Source organism: Zootoca vivipara, chromosome 12 (genome assembly GCF_963506605.1).
Source record: "Zootoca vivipara chromosome 12, rZooViv1.1, whole genome shotgun sequence".
NCBI classification, from domain to species: domain Eukaryota; kingdom Metazoa; phylum Chordata; class Lepidosauria; order Squamata; family Lacertidae; genus Zootoca; species Zootoca vivipara.
This window is the reverse complement of record NC_083287.1, coordinates 46,793,724-46,819,661: the sequence shown is the minus strand read 5'-3', so window position 1 is coordinate 46,819,661 and position 25,938 is coordinate 46,793,724. Positions and strand designations below refer to the sequence as shown.

General features: G+C 45.2%; 1 protein-coding gene across 1 annotated transcript in view; it reads left to right on the top strand.

Moving 5' to 3' along the window:
* DNAJB6 (DnaJ heat shock protein family (Hsp40) member B6) overlaps positions 1-22,350 on the top strand; it is a 73,082-nt gene extending 50,732 nt beyond the window's left edge. The window contains exons 9-10 of the mRNA XM_060280911.1: positions 15,900-16,097; positions 20,634-22,350. Coding sequence (XP_060136894.1) covers positions 15,900-16,097; positions 20,634-20,716 — 281 coding nt within the window. The 3' untranslated portion in view covers positions 20,717-22,350. The remainder of the gene's footprint in view (positions 1-15,899; positions 16,098-20,633) is intronic.
* The last annotated feature ends 3,588 nt before the right edge of the window (positions 22,351-25,938 follow it).

Below are 25,938 nucleotides of genomic sequence, written 5' to 3'. Positions count from 1 at the left end.
TTGTGCCTTTGGCATCTATCCTGAGTACTTATGGGGCTTGTATGAGGTTTCACAGAATTATAAAGCCCGGATCAGCAAACTTTGCAGTCTGCTGAGTAAACATAAACGGGTTGGGATATCCCATCATGGCAATGAGCAGTCCTTTAAGTGCCAAATACCCGTCAAAAGATACCACTGCAAGGTAAATTATTGAGCATAAGACAGGCATTCAAATAAAAGGCTGCAGTTATCAGAAAGCAAGACCTGCTTACTGTCGATAGCAGATGGTATTTATACTATGCATTCCAGTGTTCAAAGCACTTCAAATGCATCTTCTGTATAATAAGCTTGTTACCATGTTGTAGATGGGGGATCGGAGGGTCAGAGAATTGTGGCTTGTTTAAGGCTAACAAGGGAGACTGGGGGTGTGGTGAGATTGAATGGAAGGCTTTCAATATATTTAGCTGTGACAGTGCACTACAATTTTAGGAAAGGATGCTGGATTAGTTTTACTGCAGTAGAAATTGGAGTTCTTGGTAAAGTCCAGAAATAAACAGTAAATTGCAAGAACTCGGGCCAGAAGATTAGTTTTACTAACAGCTTTATACTGTGCTGCTGCTTCTTAGATGGCTGTCTGCTACTTTTGCAAGTCACTAGTTTTGGGCTAATACCCTATCTGTATCTTTGGCTGGTGGATCAGCTGTGCCCTTCAGGATACACTGTGACTCATTCGCTGATAACCTCTCTGCTGAAATAAAGGAGGCCCCATCTGTATTGGCATTCCGCTGGCTTCTGAAGACACACCTGATTACACACATTCCCTTGATCTCTTGACCTGTTTTAATTGCTGAGTTGTTTTAATGGGATTGTTTTATTGCATGCTTTAATTATGGAGGCTTATAGTTTAATGTTGGCGAAATTGGCTTTTAATCTTGTAAACCACTTAGAAGCCTATTTCGACCTAAAGGGGTATATGCATTAATAATGAACAATAATACTCTTGGGGAAGGATGGTTTGGCAGTGATGCTGGGCAGCCACTGTTTGACAGGAGTCAGCAAACTTTTTCAGCAGGGGGCTGGTCCAATGTCCCTCACACCTTGTGGGGGGCCGGACTGTATTTTGGGGGGGAAATATGAACAAATTCTTATGCCGCACAAATAACCCAGAGATGCAAAGGACACAATCTACTCATGTAAAAGCACGCTGATTCCTGGACCGTCTGCAGGCCAGATTGAGAAGGTGATTGGGCCGGATCCGGCCCCTGGGCCTTAGTTTGCCTACCCATGTTCAAGGAGAATATTTCAGATCCTTCCCTAAGTGACTTTTTGCTTTCCCCATATTTATTTACCTACTTAATTTTTATAGCTGCCCCATAGCAGAAGTACTCTAGGGAGCCAGTGTGGTGTAGCGGTTAGAGTGCTGGACTAGGACCTGAGAGATCAGGGTTCAAATCCCCACTCAGGAACAAAGCTCACTGGGTGACCTTGGGCCAGTCCCAGCCTCTTAACCTACCTCACAGGGTCATAGGGATTAACTGTGGAAGAGCGTGAACCATGTATTCCTTGGAGGAAAAGGTGGGATAAGAATGCAGTGATAAAGCTCTTCTGCTTACCTGCTTAAGACAGCTGGAGAGGCCAGAGGGATGAAGTTGTCCGTCGCCAATCTGGCACCTGGGAAATTTTGAATGCTGGCACTGTGTGTGTGGACCTTAATTCGACTAGTAGGCCTTTCATAGCTGTATGCTATGTTCAGGGTGTGGTGCAGGTGAGGTGAGTTGGGGACCTCAGCGCTTGCTTCAGTGTAAGGGTACAGTGTCTGCTTCATAGCCATCTCAGCCCGTCCCTGATGTTAGATAGGGCAGGGGCCCAAGAATGCATTATCTTCTAGAATTACGAGAAGCATGCTTGTTTTGTTTGTGCTGCTGCAATCGGTTCAGGGTACGAAAAGAACTGAGCTCAGAGGAACATACTGAAATGAAACTTGTCGTGTTCAGGCAGCGACCTTTGGCACATTGCATATCAGGCTGCCATGCCTTCATTGGTTCGGCAGAGCTTTTGTTTGGCAAACGGCTAGGCATTCTTCGACCATAAGAGTGAGCTTGGTTCCAAAATAGTTTGTCTGAGGCTTAGGCCTGCCAGATCAAATCTTCCAAAAATAGGAGGCTGTAACAGGGTGCTGTGAAAACTATCGAAAGGGCCTTGCTTTCTGAAGGCGAGACGTTGGGTGTTCTGCATTACAGTCTTGTATAATGTTTTATACCACACCTGCAACTGGAAATTCATTCTTGGAAGAGCTCTTAGTAAATTCATACAACTAAAAGCAGAGAAACATCACGGAAGAATGGGAATTTCCCTGTTTGTCTTCTCTGTATTGCTCAAGGCTGTCGGAACACAGTGAACTGTCACAAATGTAGACTGAAAGTCGTGGAGTGAGATCACCTGAGATTTCAGAAACCAGGAAGCAATTGCCCATGAAACATCAGCCATGTCTCCATAGCGCAGAACTTTATTTCCTCTAATTTACTGCCCCCCCACCATTCCCATTTTCTACTCCCCACGCTCATTTCTCTCAAGTAGTTCTCATTCTGATCTGCCTTCATATGATCACAAGCTTATATTGTCCAATCAGAGACCACCTAGTTTTGGGGGGTGTTTTGGCAGATCTATAGATAACAGAGGAAGCTGGCATCATCTCCAAAGCTGTGGTGATTATTTATCTAGAATGCGACAGTGTCCTTAAATGGTTCAGCAGGAGCTGCAAGAACACAGAGCCAATGTGGTTACGGATAGAGCAGGGGTCGGCAACCTAAGCCCCCTGGGCCACAAGCGGCCCACGGGGGTTGTTAACCGGCCCCCAAGCCACCCCCGAACGGAGCCACCTGCTCGGTGAGTCCCCGTGCGCTGCGCTAAAGCGGCGCAGGGACTCGCTTCTGTGGCGCTGGAAATCACGCCTGTGGAGATGCTGGAAATCATGTGCAGGCGCGTGATCTGGCCCACGGCGGGATCTCTGCTGGAGTGAACCAGCTGACCCCTGTATCCTGTAGAGTGGAATTGGTTTCAAATCTGGTTTCAAATCTGCTGTAGTTGCCTAGGTGTCAGCTTTACCTACTAATGTCTTTGTGATGATACACTGGAGAAGGGGGTATATGTGCTGCTCTGAGTCCCATTGAACTTTGTGGGGTTTACTTCTGAGTAAACACAGGCAGGGATGAGCTAAAAAAACAAATAAATCTCTTCCAGACTTGCAAAATAACACATGCTAGTGATTTCACAGCTGCTTTGACATTCCATAAATGGTTCCTAGATGATTTCAGTCTCATGTCTACAAAGCATTGTTTGGCCAGGAATTTCTAAAATAGTGACTTTTCACATAATATCAAACCCTGGGATATTTCAAGTTTTTTTTTAAGTAGAACATATATCAACTTAAGTTCAATTTAAAAAAATACATGATGAAGTATAGCAAAGCATTCGTGTTTTTGAAAAAGCAAGTTGATTTTTATTATAACTTTGCCTTATTTGGAAGTGCTGCAAGTGTTGCGGTTTTTCTGGAATTTGAAACACTTGCTGGGGAGAATTTTTAATATTCAGAAGCATTTGTATGAGCCATGGAACTGGCAGTATTTTGAACTCTGAAGGTTCCCTGTGTTGGAAAATGCTTCAAGATTTTTAGGGTGCTGAGTACTGCCAAATCAATGGAAGGTTGCAGCCCCCCCCCCAAGCAGATCCCCATTGGGCATTTAGTCTACTAAAATGAATGCTGGATGCTAAATTGAGAGGGAGGGTGGTCTTTGTAGGACATGTGTTAGCACAAAATGCAATAAGAAAGTACTGTAATGGTTTTCCAGTTACCCAAGCCTCTTGGCTTCATTAATTCAGTGTGTTCCTAAGCAAATATCTAACGCGAGCTGCTTGATATGTCAACATTTGATCGCACCCAGTGATCTATGAAGGCACACTGCTGTAGTCAACACCACGATGGCAGCATCTAGCACAAAATGGCATCACTTGGGAATCTGAGCTATCCTTTTAAAAGAGTTGACTTTAACGTGCATAATTTAAGAGGAAACCTTAAAAGCAACAAGGCAGCTCTCCTAAACTCTCGGGAGCTTTTGGTGAGGTTCTCGGTATGCAACAGATGGTATCTAACATTGCTCTGCTGTGCTTAGAAGGATGCTTCCCCCTGCATGTTGCAAAATACTTGGGCAAAAGCTTCCAAATTTTGCTCAGGAATCTCAAATGCCGTTGCAGCAAATGCATTGTAATTGGTGCAAATTTTCCTTTTCTTCCATGCAGAGCTGTTTCCCCCTACCCTCTGGGAGCCACCACTGCCAAACCATTCACCCGGGTCCAGTTTACTGTAGTCCTTTGTTTTTGACTGTACTGTTTTTGAATCACGCCGGCCTTGTCATAGGCACTAATTTATTTTGGCAAACTAAATATTAACCCTTGATTTGTCTACGATGCTTTGATCTAGAGCAGGCACCCCCAAACTTCAGCCCTCCAGATGTTTTGGACTACAATTCCCATCATCCTTGACCACTGGTCCTGTTAGCTAGGGATCATGGGAGTTGTAGGCCAAAACATCTGGAGGGCCGCAGTTTGGGGGTGCCTGGTCTAGAGGCACAATGATGTAACCATGTCGCTGAAGCAAAGCGGCATTAAGTCTGCTTTGCAAATAGAGGCCTGTTGCAAATAGAAATATAAATTGTACACTGGGGAACTTGACAGAGAAAAATGTGAAGAGAGGGGTTTTTTTGGGGGGAGGGGTAGTAGAAGATAGCCGGATACCAGCATTTGGAAGTAAGTTCTCAAAGAATCATGGTAGCTTTTTTGGTTTAAATTGGTATTTCAGCAATGTTGTATTAGTGTGAGTGGGAGCAGGGCAGTATTCCGGGAATGCATAGTTTTGGGAGGTGAAAGGAAGGCTATTTTAAATTGTTTTTACAGTGACATATTCTTGCTCCCCCCCCCAGCATGGGCTGAATAGAAATAACTGCTGCACTCCTGCAGGATTTGTGCTTTTTAGATGCTTAAAAGCATGTATACCTCTTTCCATTAGGTTGCACAAAGGTTCATTTGTAATGGTGATCCCAACATGAGACAAAGCAAGCACTCCATTCACTTAAACCCCCACCCCACCCCGAAAAGTACAATGAAATGAGATGCAGCCTGAGGCCAGGGTGTGAGAGAAGAAGCCGTACCATCTTGTCAGAGCTTTGTCCCACAGTTGGGGTTTCCCTGCTTCAGCCATGCCCTTATGCTGGGATACATTTATTGCTGCTTCACCCTCAAGAATGGCAAGCTGAGTCTTGCTTCACCAGTAAACTCCCTCTCTCTTAACTCTGCAGTGTCCTATGAGAAGGAGTCATTTCTCCTATTAAGTGTGCAAAGTTCTTTACAATCTTAGAACAGATGTTTACAACAGTTCTTGAAAAAGTGCCCATTTTGCAGATCTAGAATTGAGGCTAAGGTGTGGGAGGGGAGGGGAAGGAGATTTGCCAAAAACACTCTGCTAGTTTATGGCTGACATCATCCCAGGCCAGCACTGTCTGTTGAGTGCCTTTCTCTGTTGCTTGTCTCCTACATTTGGCATTTTGTAAGGGACTCTGGATGTACTGTCTCTGAAAATGGAGATTTATTTTGGCCATCTTTGCTCATATCCATCAATAGACCACCCTCTTCAATTTCGCAGATCTTTTTGCAATGCATCTAATCATCAGTGTGTCACCACTTCTCTTATGCTCATCACTATGTTTTGGTTGCCCTCCAAGCCTTTGTTTCAGAAATATCAGTTGCTAATTGCCTCTTTGCCCTTCCACAAACTGCAGAACGGATGCATGCAGTTTTGCTTCTGACAATGAAGAGTTGTCAGTAAATTTGAAGTGCGCATCTTCAGCAAATGTACTGACTTATCGTCGTGCCTTTTACCCTTTTATTAGGCATGCACTGAAAACCTATTCCTTATTAAAAGTGTTGACAGATTACTTCAATGTTGATCTTCCTCAGTTGATCTTTCTCAGTGTGTAGTACTGCCCTCTGCTGGCTAGAATGTATATACTTCATTATATCATTTCCCCCCTTCTAGATAAGAGGGTTGTGTTCAGACACAGGATAAATATGGAGGTTTGGGGATTTTCTTGTCCTACCAGTTAGGCTAAACTAATTCATATTATTGCGACTCTGAAAGATGTTAAGAGAGATTCCTGTTTATTCAGGTTTTATCATACAACCTGAACAGACCAGACCTTTGGGAATATGCCTTGAAATGCTGAATATTCATTTAACACCAATTCCAGCAAGTTATCTAACACCACGTATTGCCTTGTAAATGCTTCTGCAACATTAGGCCTTGGATAGCTCCAGTCAAGCTAGACCAGTGGTTCTCAAAGGGTGTGTGACCGGCCACACTGGTGCAGAAGAAGAAGATGGCAGGTGTGGGCAGGAAGATTCAAGGACAACCAAGGAAACATTTAAACATTTCAGTGTAGTGTAGCATAATATGTATATTTTTTATTTTTTTGGCAGAATATGGATAGCTATTTTTCAAAATGGGAGCAAGAACATCAAGTGATACTGAGGACAATCCTAGTTGTGTTTCCAGATGTATTACACACACACACACACACACACACACACACACACACACGTGTGTGAAAGTGTGGCCAAGAGAAAAAAAGTTTGAGAGCCAATAATCTAGGGCAGGCATCCCCAAACTGCGGCTCTCCAGATGTTTTGGCCTACAACTCCCATGATCCCTAGCTAAGAGGACCAGTGGTCAGGGATGATGGGAATTGTAGTCCAAAACATCTGGAGGGCCACAGTTTGGGGATGCCTGATCTAGGGGTATTACAGGAGACGTTGGGCTCCTGCTTTGCCTCACCCCTGGTTCTGCTTAATTGGCTGCTGCTCATGGGGGCGGGACAAAGAAACTCAAGAGCAGGAATCCCCAAACTTCGGCCCTCCAGATGTTTTGGACTACAATTTCCATCTTCCCCAACCACTGGTCCTGTTAGCTAGGGATCATGGGAGTTGTAGGCCAAAACATCTGGAGGGCCGCAGTTTGGGGATGCCTGCTTCAAGAGCATCTACATCACATGTTGTCTTCTGCTAGACATCAGCAGAGAAGAAACATGGTTCATAAAAGGCAAGTCAAGGGATCAAGGGAATGGAGCAACCATTATCTAGTTTCCAGCCCATACTTTTATTTTTATATATTGTACACTTCCATTTCTTCTTCATGCCACAGTTGAAGATACTGCCACAACTTCTCAAAGCCTTCCTGTCGCTCTTAGGTTTCCTTAAGATGTTCATTTAAGAGTGAACACTTGCTGACCCTTAGAATAGAATTGTGGAATTGGAAGGGACCACAGGGGGCCATCTAGTCCAACCCCCTGCAATGCAGGGATCCTTTTGCCCAACATGGGTCTGGAACCTATGACCCTGAGATTAAGACCTGCTGAACTATCTGCTAAAGAATAAAGCTCTGCCCCTTTCTGGGCCAGCCCTTTGGGGTGAATTGAGGTTCTTGGGTAAACATAAGTGCAAACTCCTATCCGAAAAGGGACTTGCACGACTGAATGAAGAAGTCAGATCCAAACAACTGAGCCACACAAGTCTCTCTTTGGAAAAGATCTCCAGCGTTGCAGTTAACAATTAGCACATCAGCATGATTGGAATTACCTTTTAAGTCATTTTACAATTAAATTTGGCTATAACAATCAGATGAAAGAAGCAGCTAGTTTTAACATTCAAATTATCAGTTGCTTGTGTGATAGCTTTGAATCCTAGCCGTTCTGCCTAAGAACTCTTTTCATAAGAGAATTTTAATTGGGTTAGAGAGGAATAAAGCCAATACTGCTAATTGCATGGGGAGAAGAAAACCCTATTTTAGTAAGCTGGGGGGAAAACAAATATGAACCCCCCCCCCGTATAATTACTGAAAGGTAAAGGGACCCCTGACCGTTAGGTGCAGTTGCGCACGACACTGGGGTTGCAGCGCTCATCTCGCTCTATAGGCCGAGGGAGCTGGCGTACAGATTCCAGGTCATGTGGCCAGCATGACCAAGCCGCTTCTGGTGAGAAAGTATCTGTTCTGATCTTCGCCCCAAAAATGATCTACCTTGGATTTACTGGACAAGTTGTGGTGGCCTGTGGGTAGGGAATTAAATGTGACCTGGTTGAATGTATGTATGTAGGAATATGCAGGTAGTTTTCTGACTCAGTGGTAGATCACAGCTCTGCATACAGAACTTCCAGGTTAAAAGCCTTGGCATAGGTGGTGATGGTAAAGCTATTTGCTTGACACTCCCAAGAGCTGATGTGAGTCAGAGTAGACAGCAGCCTGACCTGTCACAAGCCAACTTCCTACGTTTCTGTCCCTGAACTGCAATCTTTATGGAGTGGAAGAGAAACCGGATCAGTCAAATCACATGTACATTCCTATTCATAATCATCCAGACCTCATGACTCTCCCTGTGCATGGTGGTTGGCCTTTGAAACTTTTCCTCGACCTGTTGCCATCTGAACTGCCTTTAATGGCACCGGTGGAAAACCAGTCTTCAAACATGGAATGAAAAGAGTGTTATAATTTAGGAACTGGTTAGGCTTGAGAGAGAGAGCCTTATCATTAAACAGCCCTAGCTGGCTGCATAGATATGATGATGATGATGATGACGACGACGGCTTATTAAATTTGTATACCGCTCTTCATCCGAAGATCTCAGGGCTGTTCACAACAGAAAAATACAAAATACATAACCAACAAAACCAATATCCCCCCCTTCCCATGAACACATTTTAAAAAGCCATAGATTGTTAACCAGCCAAATGCCTTGTTGAAGAGAAGCATTTTCACCTGGCACTTAAATATATGTTATGAAAGTGCCAGGCAAGCTGCCCTGAGGAGAGTATTCCCCAAACAGGGAGCCCCTGCAGAAAATGTTGCCACTTTCTGGGCCTCTCGTGGAGGAGGCATCCGAAGAAAGGCCTCAGGTGATGATTGCAGGGTGCAGGTCAGTTCATATGGTGAGATGTGGCCATTGAGGTATTGCAGTCCTGAGCCTTTTAGAGCTTTCTAGGTAAAAACCAACCCTTTGAATTGGGGCCCAGAATCGGCAGCCAGTGTAGTTGGACCAGGATCGGTGTAAGATGCTCAAACTGTCCTGTCGCACTGAGCAACTTGGCTGCCGAATTCTGCACCAGCTTAAGTTTCTGAAGCATCTTAAGAGGCACCCACATATAACGCATTGCAGTAATCTAACCTAGAGGTTGCCAGAGCCCAGACAGCAGTAGTTAGGATAGGGGCACAACGGCGCCACTAGCCGAAGCTGATGAAAGGCAGTCTGCGCCACTGAGGCCACCTGAGCCTCAAGTGACAGCAAAGGGTCCAAAAGGACTCCAAAGTTGTCTACCCACTCCTTCAGTGGGAGTGTCACCCCATCAAGAGCAGGCAACCTCCCATCCATCCATCCAGTCTAGGGAACTACCCACTAACAGTGCCTCACTCATATCAGGATTGAGCTTCTGTGTAGAAGAAATTCCTTTTGCTATTCAGGGCTAGCCCTCCCATTAGGCAGAATGGGGCGTCTGCCTCAGGCAGCAGACTTTGGGTGCCACAAAAGAGCAGCAAGTTAGGATTTTTTTCCCCATTTCCCCCCCTACTGTATTACTATTTATTGCATTTCTTTTCCTCCTAGGAAATGGGAGAAGCATTTTTGGGATTTTCTGATTCAGGTGCCAAAATTGGTTACCATGCACTTTGACTTGGAATGAGGGGGTGCTGTTTCCCTTCTGCCACAAGTAGCAAAATATCTTGGGCCAGCATTGCAACTGCAGCACGTGGAAGCAACATTCATTTCCCTTGGCAGCCTTTGTACGTGTGTTTCTTCTTCCCCAAACAATCATACCTACCCCCTCCCAAAAATATCCCCATTAAACTTGGTACAAATCGCACAATCATTTAAGTGTGCAAGCCACAACTCAGTGACTTTCTGTTTTGATGTAGCAATAGGCTGGCCAGCTGCATACTGGCTTCCAGGGCTATATAGAAACAAATCTGAGCAGCCCACACAGGCTACTTTAGGATAAGTGGTGCTGACTGTGGATTTGCTGTCCTTAAACGAACCGAGCAATTATTGTGTCACCTAAATCACAGCAGAGGGCCAGCAGTATCTTGTATTTTGTGAAAAATCAACTGAGAATTTATCCTGTGCAAGGATGAGACTTGGTCCTATTTAGTGGGGACTGGTGGAGACATTATGTTCTCTTACAGCTGAGAAAGGGCACCCCCCTTAAAAAAATGTTATGGGCAGTAGAAGAGGAAGTAAAACTCCTTCTTAAAATCAGTTTAATAGTGTTTCCATGCCTCACTGTTTAATATTTTCCTGATAAGCTCCTCAAAGCCTTTGGCATTATAAGAAGTCAGCTTTGTTTTGTAGATTACAGTACTTCCATTACTCAGAATTTAGACTGAGGGCAAGAGAAGGTGGGCTTGGGGAGGGTTATGTTATGTCTGAACTTTGAATTAAACTCTAGTTTCAAGCTGGCACGTGGGTTCTGCCAGTTTTCCATGTTAGTCCTGTTTGAAAAAGGTGCCTCAATGGCATTTGAGAACTATTGTCATACTACTTTTCAGTGCTGTGATCCAAGAGCCCCCTAGATTTGCACATACAATACTTCTTAAGGACTTCCTTTCCCTTTGACCTGTCTTACTTCTTCACACCAGTTCCTAGTCCTCTTTGTCACAAAGAGGTCGCTTGTAATGAACTACATCCATCCATCTTGCCATCCTTACCAAATGATGCGTGAGCCAGCAGGGAAAGCATGCACAAAATGTGGCACCACCTTGGATGACACCATGCTTTTATGAGCACTCATTAAATCTGATTAACGAGGTGAACTAAGCAATGTGTTGGAAATTCCAGCGCCTCTTTCATATTGTTTAATGTCTCTGTGGTGGTAAAAGTTTTCCTCCTGGCGCACTCTGCCTGCCTTTTCCATTTCTACTTTTATGTCTTGCCTCAAGAACTAATCCGTTCCTTAAAACTGGGGCAGCCCTTTGGGGCGTCTCCTGTGGTTGGTTTATAGCTTGCCCCATGAGGATTTTATTCCCAGTATCTGAGGTTGCTTTGTTTTTAGCCTACGACACTTCGTAGTGGCAACAGAGGGGCTGCCAGGATCTCTTAAAACCTTAGGAAAATCCTTGGTAAGCAAAGCAGGTTTAAAAACAGCCAGATTTAAAAGCACAGAAGTCTAAAACAATAGATTTACAAACCCAAAGGCCTAAAAATGAAGGCTTTTTCTAGCGGTGGAACTGAGCTGGGACGTTGGATAAGCTCAATTTGCAGAACAAAGGAGCCACTCACTATGCTTGTCTGTGCCTCTGTGAAAAAGGGAAAGGCCTGCAAAAGCCTTTTAGGCGACTACAGTGGTGCCTCGCTAGACGAATTTAATTCGTTCCACGGGTCTTTTCTTATAACGAAAAATTCGTCTAGCGAATCCCATAGGAATGCATTGAAATTTTTTTGAAATTTTTTTTGCCCATAGGAACGCATTAATTGAATTTCAATGCATTCCTATGGGAAACCGCGATTCGCTAGACGAATTTTTCATAAAACGAATTCGTCTAGCGAGGCAACCTCCGCTCGAAAAATCCTTTCGTTAAGCGGAAATTTCGTTAAGCGAGGCACCACTGTATGTGAGATGGGATGTAAGCAGATATGTTCAACAGCCACATTGAGTGATGTCCTATATTCATGGAACATAACTGCTTTTTTTATACTCTTGCTCAAATGTGAATGAATGGATGGATGATGACAGCTCCAGATGGTCATCACTTCCTTGTGGATAACTCAAGCTTTGTTATGAAGGCACCTCTGGTGGGCTCAGTTGCTTTCTGGAGAGTTTATGCCAGCAAGGCTGAAGGTCAGGGAAAATAGAATCTGCAGTCTAAAATGTCTGGACAACACTAGGTTAGGAAAGACTGGTTTATGCTGGTTGGAACATAAAGCTAGGCTACACTGAGCTTTGTACTTCCTTGTAGTAGGAACCTTGAACTTCTTGCAATACTGACCTCTAATAAAATGTCAATTCTGCCATGCCGGTGTGAACAGTTACCCTTTTACTTGAAAAGTTGCTTGGACTCTTTGGTTCTTGAATAAGATGAATGAACCCCAGAGTGCAGGTCTCAGGATTGCACAATGCTGGTAGTCTCTTCTAGAGGGTTGCAGACTCCCCTCAACCAGACACCTTGTGCTTCAAATCCACGGGCAGCCATTTAGGGAGACATGGCAGTCAAGGGCATCTGAGTGAGTTGATCCAAAGAAATGGGTGCAGAGACCTGGTGGGTCCTGTAACCTCTTTGCAACTCACCATCTGTGTCAAGAGACACAGCGCAAGCTATTGATGTGAATTATGGAAGCTGCAGTTTGTCATTTCAGTTCATCACTGGTCCAGGAGAATAGGAAAAATCTTCAGAGAGTCTTGAGAAGCATCTCTTATTTTATTTTATTTTTTTAAAGAGAGATGTGCAAAACGCAAGTTCTGCCTCAAGGTTTTTGCCTCATTACATCCCAGGCAGTGGTCAAGATCACTTTGCACAAATCTCTTTCTCCCTTTGCATGATCTTATTCATCTTTGCAATCTTTCTTGCAATCCTCAGCTTTCCTTTTGCCTCCCAAGTAAGCTCTTCACTTATTGCCAAAGTCCCCCTTTAACAGGCCTTCAGAAGGTAGCGTCACAATGAAATGCATGATCTGTTGGTGCCATTTCTGAACACTCAAAAGATGGTCACTAGGATCCAGGCCTGCTTATGTTTTTAATGCACCCGAGTTTACATCTTGCTGTGTTGCAGATTTTTGCAGGGCTTTTTCTTCTGGTTCCTCTTGGCGATCCCCTCCCAACTCTAGGATTCTAGTGGCATTAGATGTGTTCAGAGCATGGGATCTTCCCGGAAGCAGAGTCCGCTGAGAACACCTGTTTTGTCGTGTTGCCTCCACGTCCTGCACACGCTCAAGGAGAATTTAGAGAACAGAGCACTCCCGTGTGTCATTTCCTTCAAAATGGAATGTGGTATACACTTGCAACAACCTTTGTTAGGAGTTTCGACTTGCAAGTACAATATTCTTCTACTTGCCTCACTATTCTAAAATGTAGCTGTGCAGTTACCCTGGCACAATTTGTGGTCTGTGCCAATATGATGGGTAGAAATTCTCTTACTCAGAAATACTCAGGAGACACCTAGCTTGGTTGTTTTAGGGGATTTTAACATCCATGCCGACACGACCTTACATGGAGCTGCCCGGGACTTCGTGGAAAGCATGGCCTCCATGGGGCTGTCCCTGAATAAGTCTGGCCCAACTCATAGCCGCGGACATGCCTTGGACCTGGTGTTTACCTCTATGGATGTTGGTGGTCTGACATTAAGTAAAAGCGAAACAAAAGAAGTGCCATGGTCAGATCACTTTCTGGTGCAACTGGACTTCTCCGCAACCCTTCCCCTCTGCAGGGAGGTGGGACCGATTCGGATGGTCCACCCCCGCTACTTAATGGATCCAATTGGCTTCCAGAGAGTGGCAGGGGATGTTTTATCCCATGTTGATGGCCTTTCAGCTGATTCCCTGGTGGCCCGCTGGAATGTGGAGTTAACCAGGGCTATTGACTGTCTGGCTCCGAAGCGCCTGAGGGTGATGAAACAGTCGTTGAGACGGCTAGAGCGCCGGTGGCGAAAAACTCATTCTGAATCGGACCGGACACGGGCTAGAGCTCAACTTCGAGCCTACCAAGTGGCAATAGCGATAGCAAAAAGGACCTTCTTCACCGTTTCTATCGCATCTGCAGAAAACAGCAGCAGGAGACTCTTTCAGGTGGTTTGCAATTTAGCGGAACCACCTGCTCCATCCGGGCCCAGTATGGGCCACATGATCTCCTGCAATGATTTTGCAAAGTTTTTTGCAGATAAAGTTGCTCAGATTCGGGAAGAGGTAGACTCCACCATGGGAGCAGGGCCGGGGCGGGGGAGTGCTAGAGTCCTGTCTAGTCAAGTTGTGTGGGATCGAGGATGTGGACAGGCTGCTTGGACGAGTGAAACCAACCACCTGTCTCCTTGACCCTTGCCCATCCTGGCTTGTAAAAGCTAGCCAGGAAGGGCTGGGCGATGGGCTTCGCGGGTTGGTGAATGCTTCTCTCTGTAAGGGAGCCTTCCCAGACCTGCTGAAAGAGGCGGTTATTAAACCACTTCTTAAAAAACCGTCTTTAGATGTGGCTAATATGGCCAACTATCGCCCAGTCTCAAATCTTCCATTCCTGGCCAAGGTGATTGAGCGAGTGGTTGCTGAACAACTCCAGGCACGCCTGGAAGAAGCAGACCATTTGGATCCCTTCCAGTCAGGATTCAGGCCTCATCATGGGACTGAAACTGCTTTGGTTGCACTGGTCGATGATCTCCAGTAGGCTAGGGACAAGGGTGAGAGCTGTTTCCTAGTTCTGCTGGATCTCTTAGCTGCTTTTGACACCATTGACCATAACACCCTACTGGACCGTCTAGAGGGCTTGGGAGCTAGGGGCACTGTCATACAGTGGTTCCGCTCCTTCCTCCTGGGCCGTGTTCAGAAAGTGGTGGGGGGGGATGAGTGTTCAGACCCCTGGGCTCTCACTTGTGGGGTGCCTCAGGGTTCTGTCCTCTCCCCCATGCTTTTTAACATCTATATGCAGCCGCTGGGAGAGATCATCAGGGGGTTTGGGCTGGGTGTTCATCAGTATGCGGATGATACCCAGCTCTACCTCTCTTTCAAATCAGAACCAGTGAAGGCGGTGAAGGTCCTGTGTGAGTGTCTGGAGGCGGTTGGAGGATGGATGGCGGCTAACAGATTGAGATTGAATCCTAACAAGACAGAAGTACTGTTTGTGGGGGACAGGAGGCGGGCAGGTGTGGAGGACTCCCTGGTCCTGAATGGGGTAACTGTGCCCCTGAAGGACCAGGTGCGCAGCCTGGGAGTCATTTTGGACTCGCAACTGTCCATGGAGGCACAGGTCAATTCTGTGTCCAGGGCAGCTGTTTATCAGCTCCATCTGGTACGCAGGCTGAGACCCTACCTGCCCGTGGACTGTCTCACCAGAGTGGTGCATGCTCTGGTTATCTCCCGCTTGGACTACTGCAATGCGCTCCATGTGGGGCTACCTTTGAAGGTGACCCGGAAACTACAACTAACCCAGAATGCGGCAGCTAGACTGGTGACTGGGAGCGGCCGCCGAGACCACATACCACCGATCCTGAAAGACCTACATTGGCTCCCAGTACATTTCCGAGCACAATTCAAAGTGTTGGTGTTGACCTTTAAAGCCCTAAACGGCCTTGGTCCATTATACCTGAAGGAGCATCTCCACCCCCATCGTTCTGCCCGGACACTGAGGTCCAGCGCTGAGGGTCTTCTGGCGGTTCCCTCGCTACGAGAAGCCAAGTTACAGGGAACCAGGCAGAGGGCCTTCTCGGTAGTGGCGCCCACCCTGTGGAATGCCCTCCCATCAGAGGTCAAAGAGAACAACAATTACCAGACCTTTAGAAGGCATCTCAAGGCAGCCCTATTTAGGGAAGCTTTTAATGTTTGATGGATCTCTGTATTTTAATGTTTGTTGGAAGCCGCCCAGAGTGGCTGGGGGAACCTGGCCAGATGGGCGGGGTATAAATAATAAATTATTATCATTATTATTATTATTATTATTATTATTATTATTATTATTATTATTATTGGTTGCAGATGGAGAAACTGAAGTGTAAAAAAAAAAAAGCTTAAGTGACTTGCTTGGGACAACAGCTAAAGTTACGAGACTGGTTTTTCTCTTGTTTCCATTGGAGACAGAGCCATCCTGGGTGACCCCCCTCATTTCTTTCTTGAATGGTCTGCTTTTTCCCCCCCTCTCAGGTGTAGCTGACGACGAAGCTTTTGCAGAGGAATGCAGACGCAGAGGACAAAACGCCTTGCCTTTCCAGCCTGCTAATGCCCGTTCTCCAAAATCAGCCCTGAAGCCTGCCGCCTACCCCAAGCATACCTTTCACTGTAATAGCGATGAGGATGATGACTTGGTTATGACCAACTGGGAGACGCCCATTTATTCATCAGGTGTGCACAAAAAGGTGACACAGGAACCGGTAAAAAAGCAGGAGCCAGTGCTAAAGCAGGAGCCGGTAAAAAAAGTTATGCCACTTAGCCAGAAGCCTAAGTCAAAGAACCCAATAAGATCGCGTTGCTGTGTACTGATTTAATGCTAACATTTCACATGCTCTATTCCTCTGCATTCAGACTAGCTTCAGGACTACCTTACCCTGCCCGTTTTCAGAAGATACCCAAATAAAATTCATTGCCTATGCCAAATGGTGCATACAGCTCACAGCAAACAGCAGAACTGTGTTTAGTAGCTGACACGTTGCTTGCTTTCCTTGCTCTGAATGCAGGTTTCTAGTAGCCTGGATAGATTTTGTTCTTTGCACTGTCAGGTAGGTAACTAGATTTTCAAAATTTTGAGACCTGGTGGAGTCTCCTTGGCAAAATGGCTTGCCACCCCCCCCCCTCCTCATTTCCTTTAGCAAGAGCTGACATAAGCAGCAGCCCACTCATCCTTTTGCTCATTTCAATCGGTGCCAGATCTAAAAAACATCTAATTTGCAGATTGATACTGCAAGATTCACATTTCCCTTGGTATCCAGTATTAACAAGCTCCTTAATGTGAATAATCCATTGTTCATACCCTATTTGTTTTTTACCGCCTGCCGTCATGGGAGACGCAAGTGCACTAAGTTGCTGGTCCAGTCTGTTTCATGTGCTTACTAAAACGAGAAGCTGCGGTACTGTAGCTTAGTAACTGCACAACTGAATCTTCTCAGTCTCCCCGCCCCCGCCCCCCCTGCTATGGCTTAACTTCAGAACCAGTTTTGGGGAACTTATTTTCAGGAAACCTCAGTTTCACCATTGCCAGGTGGTCACTGCCCATTTTCCATACTTCTTGGAGTGCCACCGCAAGCAAAATGAACATGAACTGAGGAGAAATGACGGTGTGAGGAAGATTTCACATAGCATGGTTTTTAGGTGCACACCTAAAGTGTGTGTGTGGGGGGGGGGGGGGTTGGATCCAGAGGTTTTCTCCCTCAGGTGGAAGGAGGAAGGGGCTGTTTGGATCCAACCCACAACAAACCCCTGTCTCACAAAGGGAGGTGTGTTGAGGAGCCAGGATTGGTAGGCTCAAGTTGCCCTGTGTAATATGAGAAACTGCCCTGAGTGTAGAAGTTCCGGGGTGGATTGTGTTCACCTAGTCCCTGACAGAATAGAAAGGGAAATGTCTTTGGGTCTTTCCTTGCTATGGCAAGGCGGCACAGCCAGATGGGGTGAGTTATCCTCTCTCATGTTGCTCCTTGACTGCAGGCACTTCTACCCTGAAGCATCTTATTCATCATCCCTGCTCATGGCATTCCGCAATCTGGGAAAAGCGGATATGAACTTGCAGAAACCTGCTTTATGGCAAGGTTTGGCTGGGATGACTCTTCGAGGGCTTCCTTTCAGCTCCCATGAACCATGGAGACCAGAATCGAGAGTGGTGACCACCTTGGGAAGCTTTCATGGTGCAAACTTAGGAAACTTGAAACAACCCAGAGGGAAACTCTTGTTTGCTTAAAATTAAGCACTAAAGTCACTCGTCAATAGGTTGCCAAAGGGCTGTCATTTTGTGGCCCTCAAACCTTTTGCCTGTTTCCCTCCCGTTGCTTCTGAGGCCATGGATATGCCAGCCTTAATGGCCATGGATGGTCTCCTACTAAGTTCAGAGTAGATCCATTCACTTACCTTAGTCATTTCTGTTTGTTTCAATGGATCTACTCTCTCTCTGACTAGCGCTGGTACCGCTCCACATTTTCTCCTGATACTGCACGTATCAAGGATGCTTTGTGGTCAAGGCTGGCATGAGAGCAGGGGCTAAACAGGCAAGGCAACACCTGGTAACAGGAAGCTGACCTTTCCCACAACTTGAGTAACTATGCTTCGGCGGCTGGTTGTTTCCTTGTCAATTGCTGGACGCAGGTTTTTTTTTGAAGTGGCTCTTTGGAATAACATGAAAGAGGGGTCTGCAGCTGCAGCAGCTACGCCGTTGTCTTGCTGTTGTTTGTAATCTGACAATGTAATATCGGAGCCATCTGTGCTTTTTGCTTTGCAAGTAAAACAGGGGCTGTCAAATCCCCACCCATCTCCCGCAGACTAGCGCCCATCATTTTAAAATGCTAGGCATAGCGCAGTTTGCTAGGTAGCACAGCCTTGGGCGTTAGAAAAACACACCAGGAAGTGCATGTGATTGAGGTAATGCTCCATGTTTTTTTAAAGGGACCAGAGGCTATCGCATGTCAGATTCAAAAATTACAATGCTTCCTCGTTTAAAATCATTGCATCTTTTTACAAACTTTTGTTCGATCAGGTAAGTATCACTATTCCCTGTACCGTGCATTGCAGACACAAGAAAGCTGCCCCAAAAATGGACTTTGGCACTGGTCAACTTTTCCCAGCATCACTTATGGGGTGGGAGATAGGGCGCATTGGGTAGTGTGCAAAGATGCCTTGCATCCAGCAGGCCCCAGGTTCAGTACCTGGCATCTCCCATGAAAACTGATCTCAGGAGCAGGAAGGTGTATCTTGAAGCGTAGTGTGGATGTGTCTTGAAGAGCAGCTGCCGGTTGAAGTATACAATGCTGGGTGACATAGACCAGTGGTCAGATGAAGATGGTTTCGTATATTCTATGAATCATGTTGCTAGAACTCTAGTACTTCTCGCCCCACTGGGTCCTCACTTCTTTGCTGAGACAGACACTTGTGCAATTTTGTCTCTCTTGTGAGATCCAACGGTTGGTTGTAGCCTTGTATCTGGAAGTGGAAGTACCAGCTTACGTTGTCAATATTTACCCCCTGTTGGCAACCTGGTGGTCCACTTACAAGGCTCTTGCTGGTGGGCCCTCACCCGTGATTTAGGAGTCTTGCCACTGCCTGTGTTGGGTTCATACTGTCTCTGAATAAGATCATAGGTTCTGCATCAGGGACAACTGTCCCTAGGATGGGGGATACCTAACTTGTTTGTCCCCCTGGTTAGGTAGCTGACTGAACTGGTAAATGGCAGTAGTTCTGAAAAACTGGTTTGAGCAGCTCCCCCATTTTTGGAGTAGCAAAAATCTGAACTTGAATCCAGTGAATAATTTCAACCTTGGATACGAGAGAAGCGAGTGCCCATTTTGAGACACCGACAGTGCTCAAAACTATCGGTGGCTCCCTTTTGGGCTGGATATTGCCCACCAAAAAAACCCCCTATCTGGCCTCTTGTTTACCCTACCAAATTTTAACCAATGCAGTTAAACCTGCATTTTCCTTGTAAGGACAAGAGGGTGGTTTCTCAGTGCTTTATCTCTTGGGGTTTGTATGCAATTTCCCCATTAAAATAGTTTGTCAAAGAGTTTAGAAACAGAGCAACCATTGTCCACGGAGCAGCCTTCACATGTCATAGCAGGTGATTTCAGCTCTAAATAATTGGTTGCACTACAGATTTCTGTAGAATTCAAATGGCGAACTAAACTACCTGTTTCTGCATAATTCAAATGGAAGCCCACTTATTCCATGCAGGGTTGCTTCCCCACCCCTGCACCAAATATTTGGCTTGTCTGCTGGTACAGGACAATGCATTAAACTGTGCTGTAAGTATATCATGGCCCAAGTATTTTAGTGCATGTTAGTCTCCTGTTGACTTAAGCACTATAACTGCTTAATCCCCACTGAAAGGAGTGAGTGCTCTTTGCGTCATATACTGTCTCACTACTGCAAACAGTATAGATAATTTAAAATACCCACCCACCCCATCATTTAAACTGGTACACATTTGATAAGAAAATAAACAAGGCCATCTAGAATTCCTTTGAATGTTTTGTTAACTCTTCCCCAAATTTCAAAGGAATGCCTTCAGAAACAGACACAGAGATGACCTTAAAGCAGCCTTTAAAAACTGGTAGGGTTGTTAAAAGCCAAATTAACAAGGTAAGCCTATTTCGACAAAAGTTTTCAAAACCTCAACTGATGACAGGCAGGGTTGCTCTGAAATAGGACCGAGTAGATCACAGGCGAAGGAAGGGAGCTAAATTCACAACCTAGCCTGCAGTTTTTGAGAGGGAGGACACAATGGAAGCAAAAAGGGCCATTTCAGTTAACAATATAGTCAAACTATATTGCATTGATTTAGGGCTAGGCGACACAGTCCTTTTTGTTAGTTTCTTCGACTCACAGGTGCAGAGTAAACAATCTCGTCAAGACCTAGCCATAGCCTTTAGAGACTCTTCAGATGATGGATAGAGTTTGGCTAATGGGAGCTTTCAATATGGCCCAGGAGGCCATTGCACTGAGCCTATGGCCGGTGGTCACCTTTTGGAAGTAACTTAACACGTGGAGAAGCTAACTTTGGTAGGCCAACTGTTAAGGAAACGTGAGTGGCCTGGGAGGAACCTTGCACTTGCTGAAGCCATGTGCTTGTGCTCCTCAGGGGGAGACCTGCCTTGCATTTTCAAAAGGCTTAAAATCAGAATGCTTCTGCTTTAATGAAGGGGAAACTATATGAACAATGTTTTACCAGCCGTGTCTCCTCAGGATACAAAGAAGTCAGCAAGAGGAAGAAGCAGAAGCTGAGGGAGGAGCAGAAGAAGAAGAAGTCAGCCAAGGCACCCTATTAAAATGGACTTCGATGCCCCCAAGCACAGACCCTTTTGCTGTCACGCCACTTGACCCCCACCCACACTCCTTTCCTGGTGCTTATATTTTCTTACGGCTAATCTCACTTAGCAAGGGGGGGGGGCGGAAACTATGGCTCCTCTCTAAAGTACACTAAACTTGCACTATTATGCTTGAGCACCACAGATTTGCTTGAGTTTCTGTATGACACCCCTGTCAGAAACCCGCTCCACGGAAGTCGCTTCCATTGAAATCAGTGGGTTTGGCTTCTGAGCCGTGTGTTTAGGATCAGGGTGTCAGGTGCATCAGATAAGCAGATCCTGGCTTGAAATGTGTTTCATTTTCCGAAAAAGAAAAATAATAATAATGTGGTAGAACCTTTTGAACCTCTTTCTTTCCTGGGGCTAAAGCTATCGTAGTCTAGTGTGCTTCTTCTAGAACTTGAAAAGGTTGTAAACGGTGTGTCTATATTTCCCAAAAAAACCAAACAGTTTTCATCATGGGATATTCTGACCTTAATATGTTTCTCATTTCATATGACCGTAATTTTCCTTCAAAACTTAGCTGGACCCATAATGGCTGAGGATCAGTTCTCGGGAGATTCAGCCCTGCATCTTATTTTCCACAGGGGAAGAAGCAGTTGATTTTCCTTGCTTGCACATGCCATTATTTATGTGCTATGCATCACAAACAGTGGGCCATGATTGTGAGAGAGCAGGTCCCCCCCCCAAGCTTCTTAGTGAAATCAACCCTTGCGAGTTCATTATGATCCCCAGAACTCTCTCTCTCTCGAGCCAAATAATGAAAGGCATACTTTGAAATACTTCCCTATGCCCATTGGCCGAAAATCAGTAGCCTTGATGATGTGTTCATGCCAAGTAGAGCGAGGGTCACGGCACCCCGTCTCACCTTCCTAGGGTGGCATGTGAGGCTATACAAGGGTAGAGAAGAGCCTTGACTAGCCGGAAAGAGCTTACGGCCTGTATTCCTAGGTCAGATCTAGGCTACGTATTTGTACATTGGCTGTATACAGTATGTGCTGCTTCCCATTTGGTCTAAATTGGGGTTGAAGGGGTGAATTAAGGAGTTGGATGTAGCAAGGCAACTTCATTCCCCTCCATATAAATGTTTCATTTGCATGGTACGTGGCTTCTGTTAACCTCATAAATACTACTAAGTTGGAGCCTTCCATTCCTTTAACTCTTCCCAAGCATGGTTACTGTATAAGCAAGTTGCCTCCTTGCTGCTTAATCCCCGATTTGAAGTTCTCAGCTGCTTTGATCTCCTGTGTGTCCTCCCTTCCCTTCTCTCCCTGATAAATTATGTGGCAATTCTCTTCCTTGGCACTGTTGGAAACCCCAAATTTCCTGGAGAATTCTTTGATTAGCCCCCCTAATAATGTATCTTAGGTCCAGGAAGATTAGGATGCAAGAGGATTTGGGGTACTTATTCGGATTAATCTTTAATGCTCGTATTATGAAAATGTAATCTTGTGCAACTCATTAGGTATTTAAAACACAATATGTCTGAAGTTTGATGCAGAACCATCCCCCCCCCCTTTTTGTTACATGAATACCACTGATTTGTGTCGTGCCGTGTTACTAATATTTAAAGAAATAAAGCAAGTTCCCCATTCCTTGGCTTTTTATTTTTATTTGAACAGCGCCAAAAATGGGTTTCGGACATTTATATTTAAAAAGTCAGGGTGCTAAACTAACTCAATGGAAGTTTCTAGAAAGAGGGAATTTTTGCATCGCTAACAAGATGAAGGGTGGATTTATAGCTCTCCGTAGAAATGAATATTTATTGGAATTGCATCTGAGGAGGTAACAAGAGACAGCAGGAGATCCTATGGATGGAAAAACAGATAGCTTAAGTCTGAGTAAAAGTCTAAAAACCTTAATGTTACACACATACACAGAGAGAGATTTATTCACACAATCAATATAATCACATAACATTTTTAGAATCTGTCCAAATATATTCTCAAGCACTTTAATGATACGTAGTGCCACCTTCATGCCATATGTACATTACAATTTCAATATACCATTTTTGAAAATTGGAATGTTTTACTGCACACATTTTCTATGATTATATTTTTTGGTCGAATAGATTTGTGTGTGATTGCCTGAAATGATTTTATACTAGGTTTATTATTTTTATTTTTAGCTCTCTGTTCCAAGAGATGCCAACATGACTGTTGTTCTTACGGGCTGCAGAAATAAGTGGAAGAACATAGTGACTCTGTTTCTCACTTATTGGAGCCCAAGAATGGATTTCTCGATGACACATTAGGGTTTGGTGCCACCGGCCAAGGGAATTTCTGGTGTGCTGGGTTTTAATTTAAAGTCCAATAAAACGCCCTGGGGAAATTCGATTGTGTAGGACTTGCTTCATTCACAGCCTGGGCCTTGCCTGAGATGACTGGAACTGTTGATTTTTGCCACCTTGGGTGCAGCATCCCATTAATACAAGCACTTGGGGATCATATAGGTCCATCGTGGCTGCAGGTGGGCTGGGCTATGCCCACAACTTGAATGCGGCCCCCAGAAGATAGCCTAGGAGAGAATGCGGCCTTTGAATGGGGAAAGGTTAGCCACCCTTGTTCTAAATCAGGCATAGGCAAACTCTGCCCTCCAGATGTTTTGGGACTACAATTCCCATCATCCCTGACCACTGGTCCTGCTAGCTAGGGATCATGGGTCAACATTGATGCCGAAATCCAGCATCGCCTGAGCTCTGTGAGTGCGGCTTTCTTCCACCCAATTGAAGTGCAGAGTGTTCGAGGACCAGGACATTTGCAGGGAAACAAAAAGGCTTATTTACAAAGCTATTGTACTACCAACCTTACTGTATGCTTGTGAAACATGGACCACTTACAAACATAATCTCCAACTTCTCGAAAGATTCCATCAACGGTGTCTCCGAAAAATCTTACACATCACTTGGGAAGACAGGCGAACTAATATCAGTGTACTGGATGAAGCAAAGATCACCAGTGTTGAAGCAATGATTCTTCAACATCAACTTCGTTGGACTGGTCATGTTGTGCAGATGCCTGATTATCATCTTCTAAAGTAACTACTCTATTCTGAACTTAAAAATAGAAAGTGTAATGCTAGTGGTCAACAAAAGAGGTTTACAGACTGTCTCAAGGCAAATCTTTAAAAATGTAGTATGAACACCGACCACTGGGAAACACTGGCCTGCGAGTGCTCCAGTTGGAGAACAGCCTTTACCAAAGGTGTCATGGACTTTGAAGACACTTGAACTCAGAACGCAAGGGAGAAACGTGCTAAGAGGAAGGCACGCTCGGCAAATCCACACCGTGATCAGCTCCTGCCCAGGAACCAATGTCCCCACTGTGGAAGGACGTGTGGGTCCAGAATTGGCCTCCACAGTCACTTACGGACTCATTGTTAAAACCGTGTTTATGGAAGACAATCTTACTCGGCTGCGAATGATCACCAAAGAAGTCCCAAAAGATCTGGAGGGCCGAGTTTGCCTATGCCTGTTCTAAAGCTTATTTGCTGTGCATAAACTGGTCAGTGGTCCCACTGGAAGAGCTTATACTTCCTGTCTGGAGATTCAAATCAGTTCAGCTGTTTTCTGCTTGCAAATGTAGGTTTAGATTTTAAAAACACACATCCTAGAAGGTCCCTCTGACATGCTTCCTTGTACAGGTGATTTAACAGGACAGACTGTTCCTGTAAAGCTGTGAACAGCAGGTTTTACTGGCTATATTAGAGTCATTTCAAGGAAATAATTCAGGACAAAGCAAATTCGGGGCCCATGTGATTCATTTGTGTTGGAGACAATTCACATCCCTTCTAACTCTGATTCTGTGCATGATGGGGAGAGGACTGCTTCATACCACTTCCTTGATTTACTCTCCATCTGGGTGGAAAACAATTTATGAAGCAGTTCTGAAAGCTCATCTAGATGAGCCTAATGTAAGTACAGGGTTGGTGGCTGCTGGGATAGCTCAGTCGGCAGAGCACGAGACTCTTCATCTCAGGGTCGTGGGTTCGAGCACCACATAGGTAATAATAATAATAATTTATTATTTATACCCCACCCATCTGGCTGGGTTTCCCCAGCCACTCTGGGCGGCTTACAACAGAAAAATGAAATAAAACAATTAAACATTAAAAGCCTCCCTAAACAGGGCTGCCTTCAGATGTCTTCTAAAAATCTGGTAGCTATTTTTCTCTTTGACATCTGATGGGAGGGCGTTCCACAGGGCAGGCGCCACCACCGAGAAGGCCCTCTGCCTGGTTCCCTGCAACTTGGCTTCTCACAACGAGGGAACCATCAGAAGGCCCTCGGTACTGGACCTCAGTGTCCGGGCAGAACGATGGGGGTGGAGACGCTTCTTCAGGTATAATAAGATTCCTGCATTGCAGAGGGGTTGGACTAGATGACCCTGATGGAGAGAGGACTGAATCCAGGCAGGCATGCTATTTCATGTTTGGGGCATGCTTCTTGGCAGAGTTTACACCAAGCATAGATAAAATGTAGCCCTCCAGCTATTGTTGGACTAAAAATCCCATCATCTCTGATCAGTGGCAATGCTGGCTGGGACTGATGGAAACTGGAGTCCCACAGTCTCTGAGTTAATCAAGGCAACATTCCCAAAATAATTCAGTTACTTTCAATACCTCGTATGAACTATAGTATTGTTTATACATTAGCATTCTCTCTCCACTGCCCCCCACTTCGTTAAGCAATGGGTTGTGTCCCCCCTCCTCCTTTTTGGCATGCACACTTAGTGCACAGAGAGGAGTTTTATCCACAATAGTCACAAAAAAGCAGCGAACTGGCCCAATAATTGCTTGTGGGTTTGAAATGCATTCGATGTGTGTGTGTGTTTAGTGGGAGGTGGTTAGCAATAGTAACCCCCCCCCCCTTCCTAAATGCCACTGCCTGGATCCGGATGATTGGAAGGAGAAGAGCATACAGTACTTTGCATCGAAGATCTGAGAAAAAAGGTGATCTTCGGAAAAGAAGTCTCAGCTGCAAAAATATTTGGAAATCCCCGGTTTACCAGTTGCATTAAGTTTCTGCTGATGCAAGTGGGAAGAGATGGGCGTTTCTACTTGCCAGCCGTATTACTTATGCTTGGGGTTAACATTAGTGGAAATTTCCTGCAGTATTTAGTGAGCCTGTCTTTCCTACCTGGTTAGCAGAATGCTGAAATGGAAAATTACCTGAGAATGAT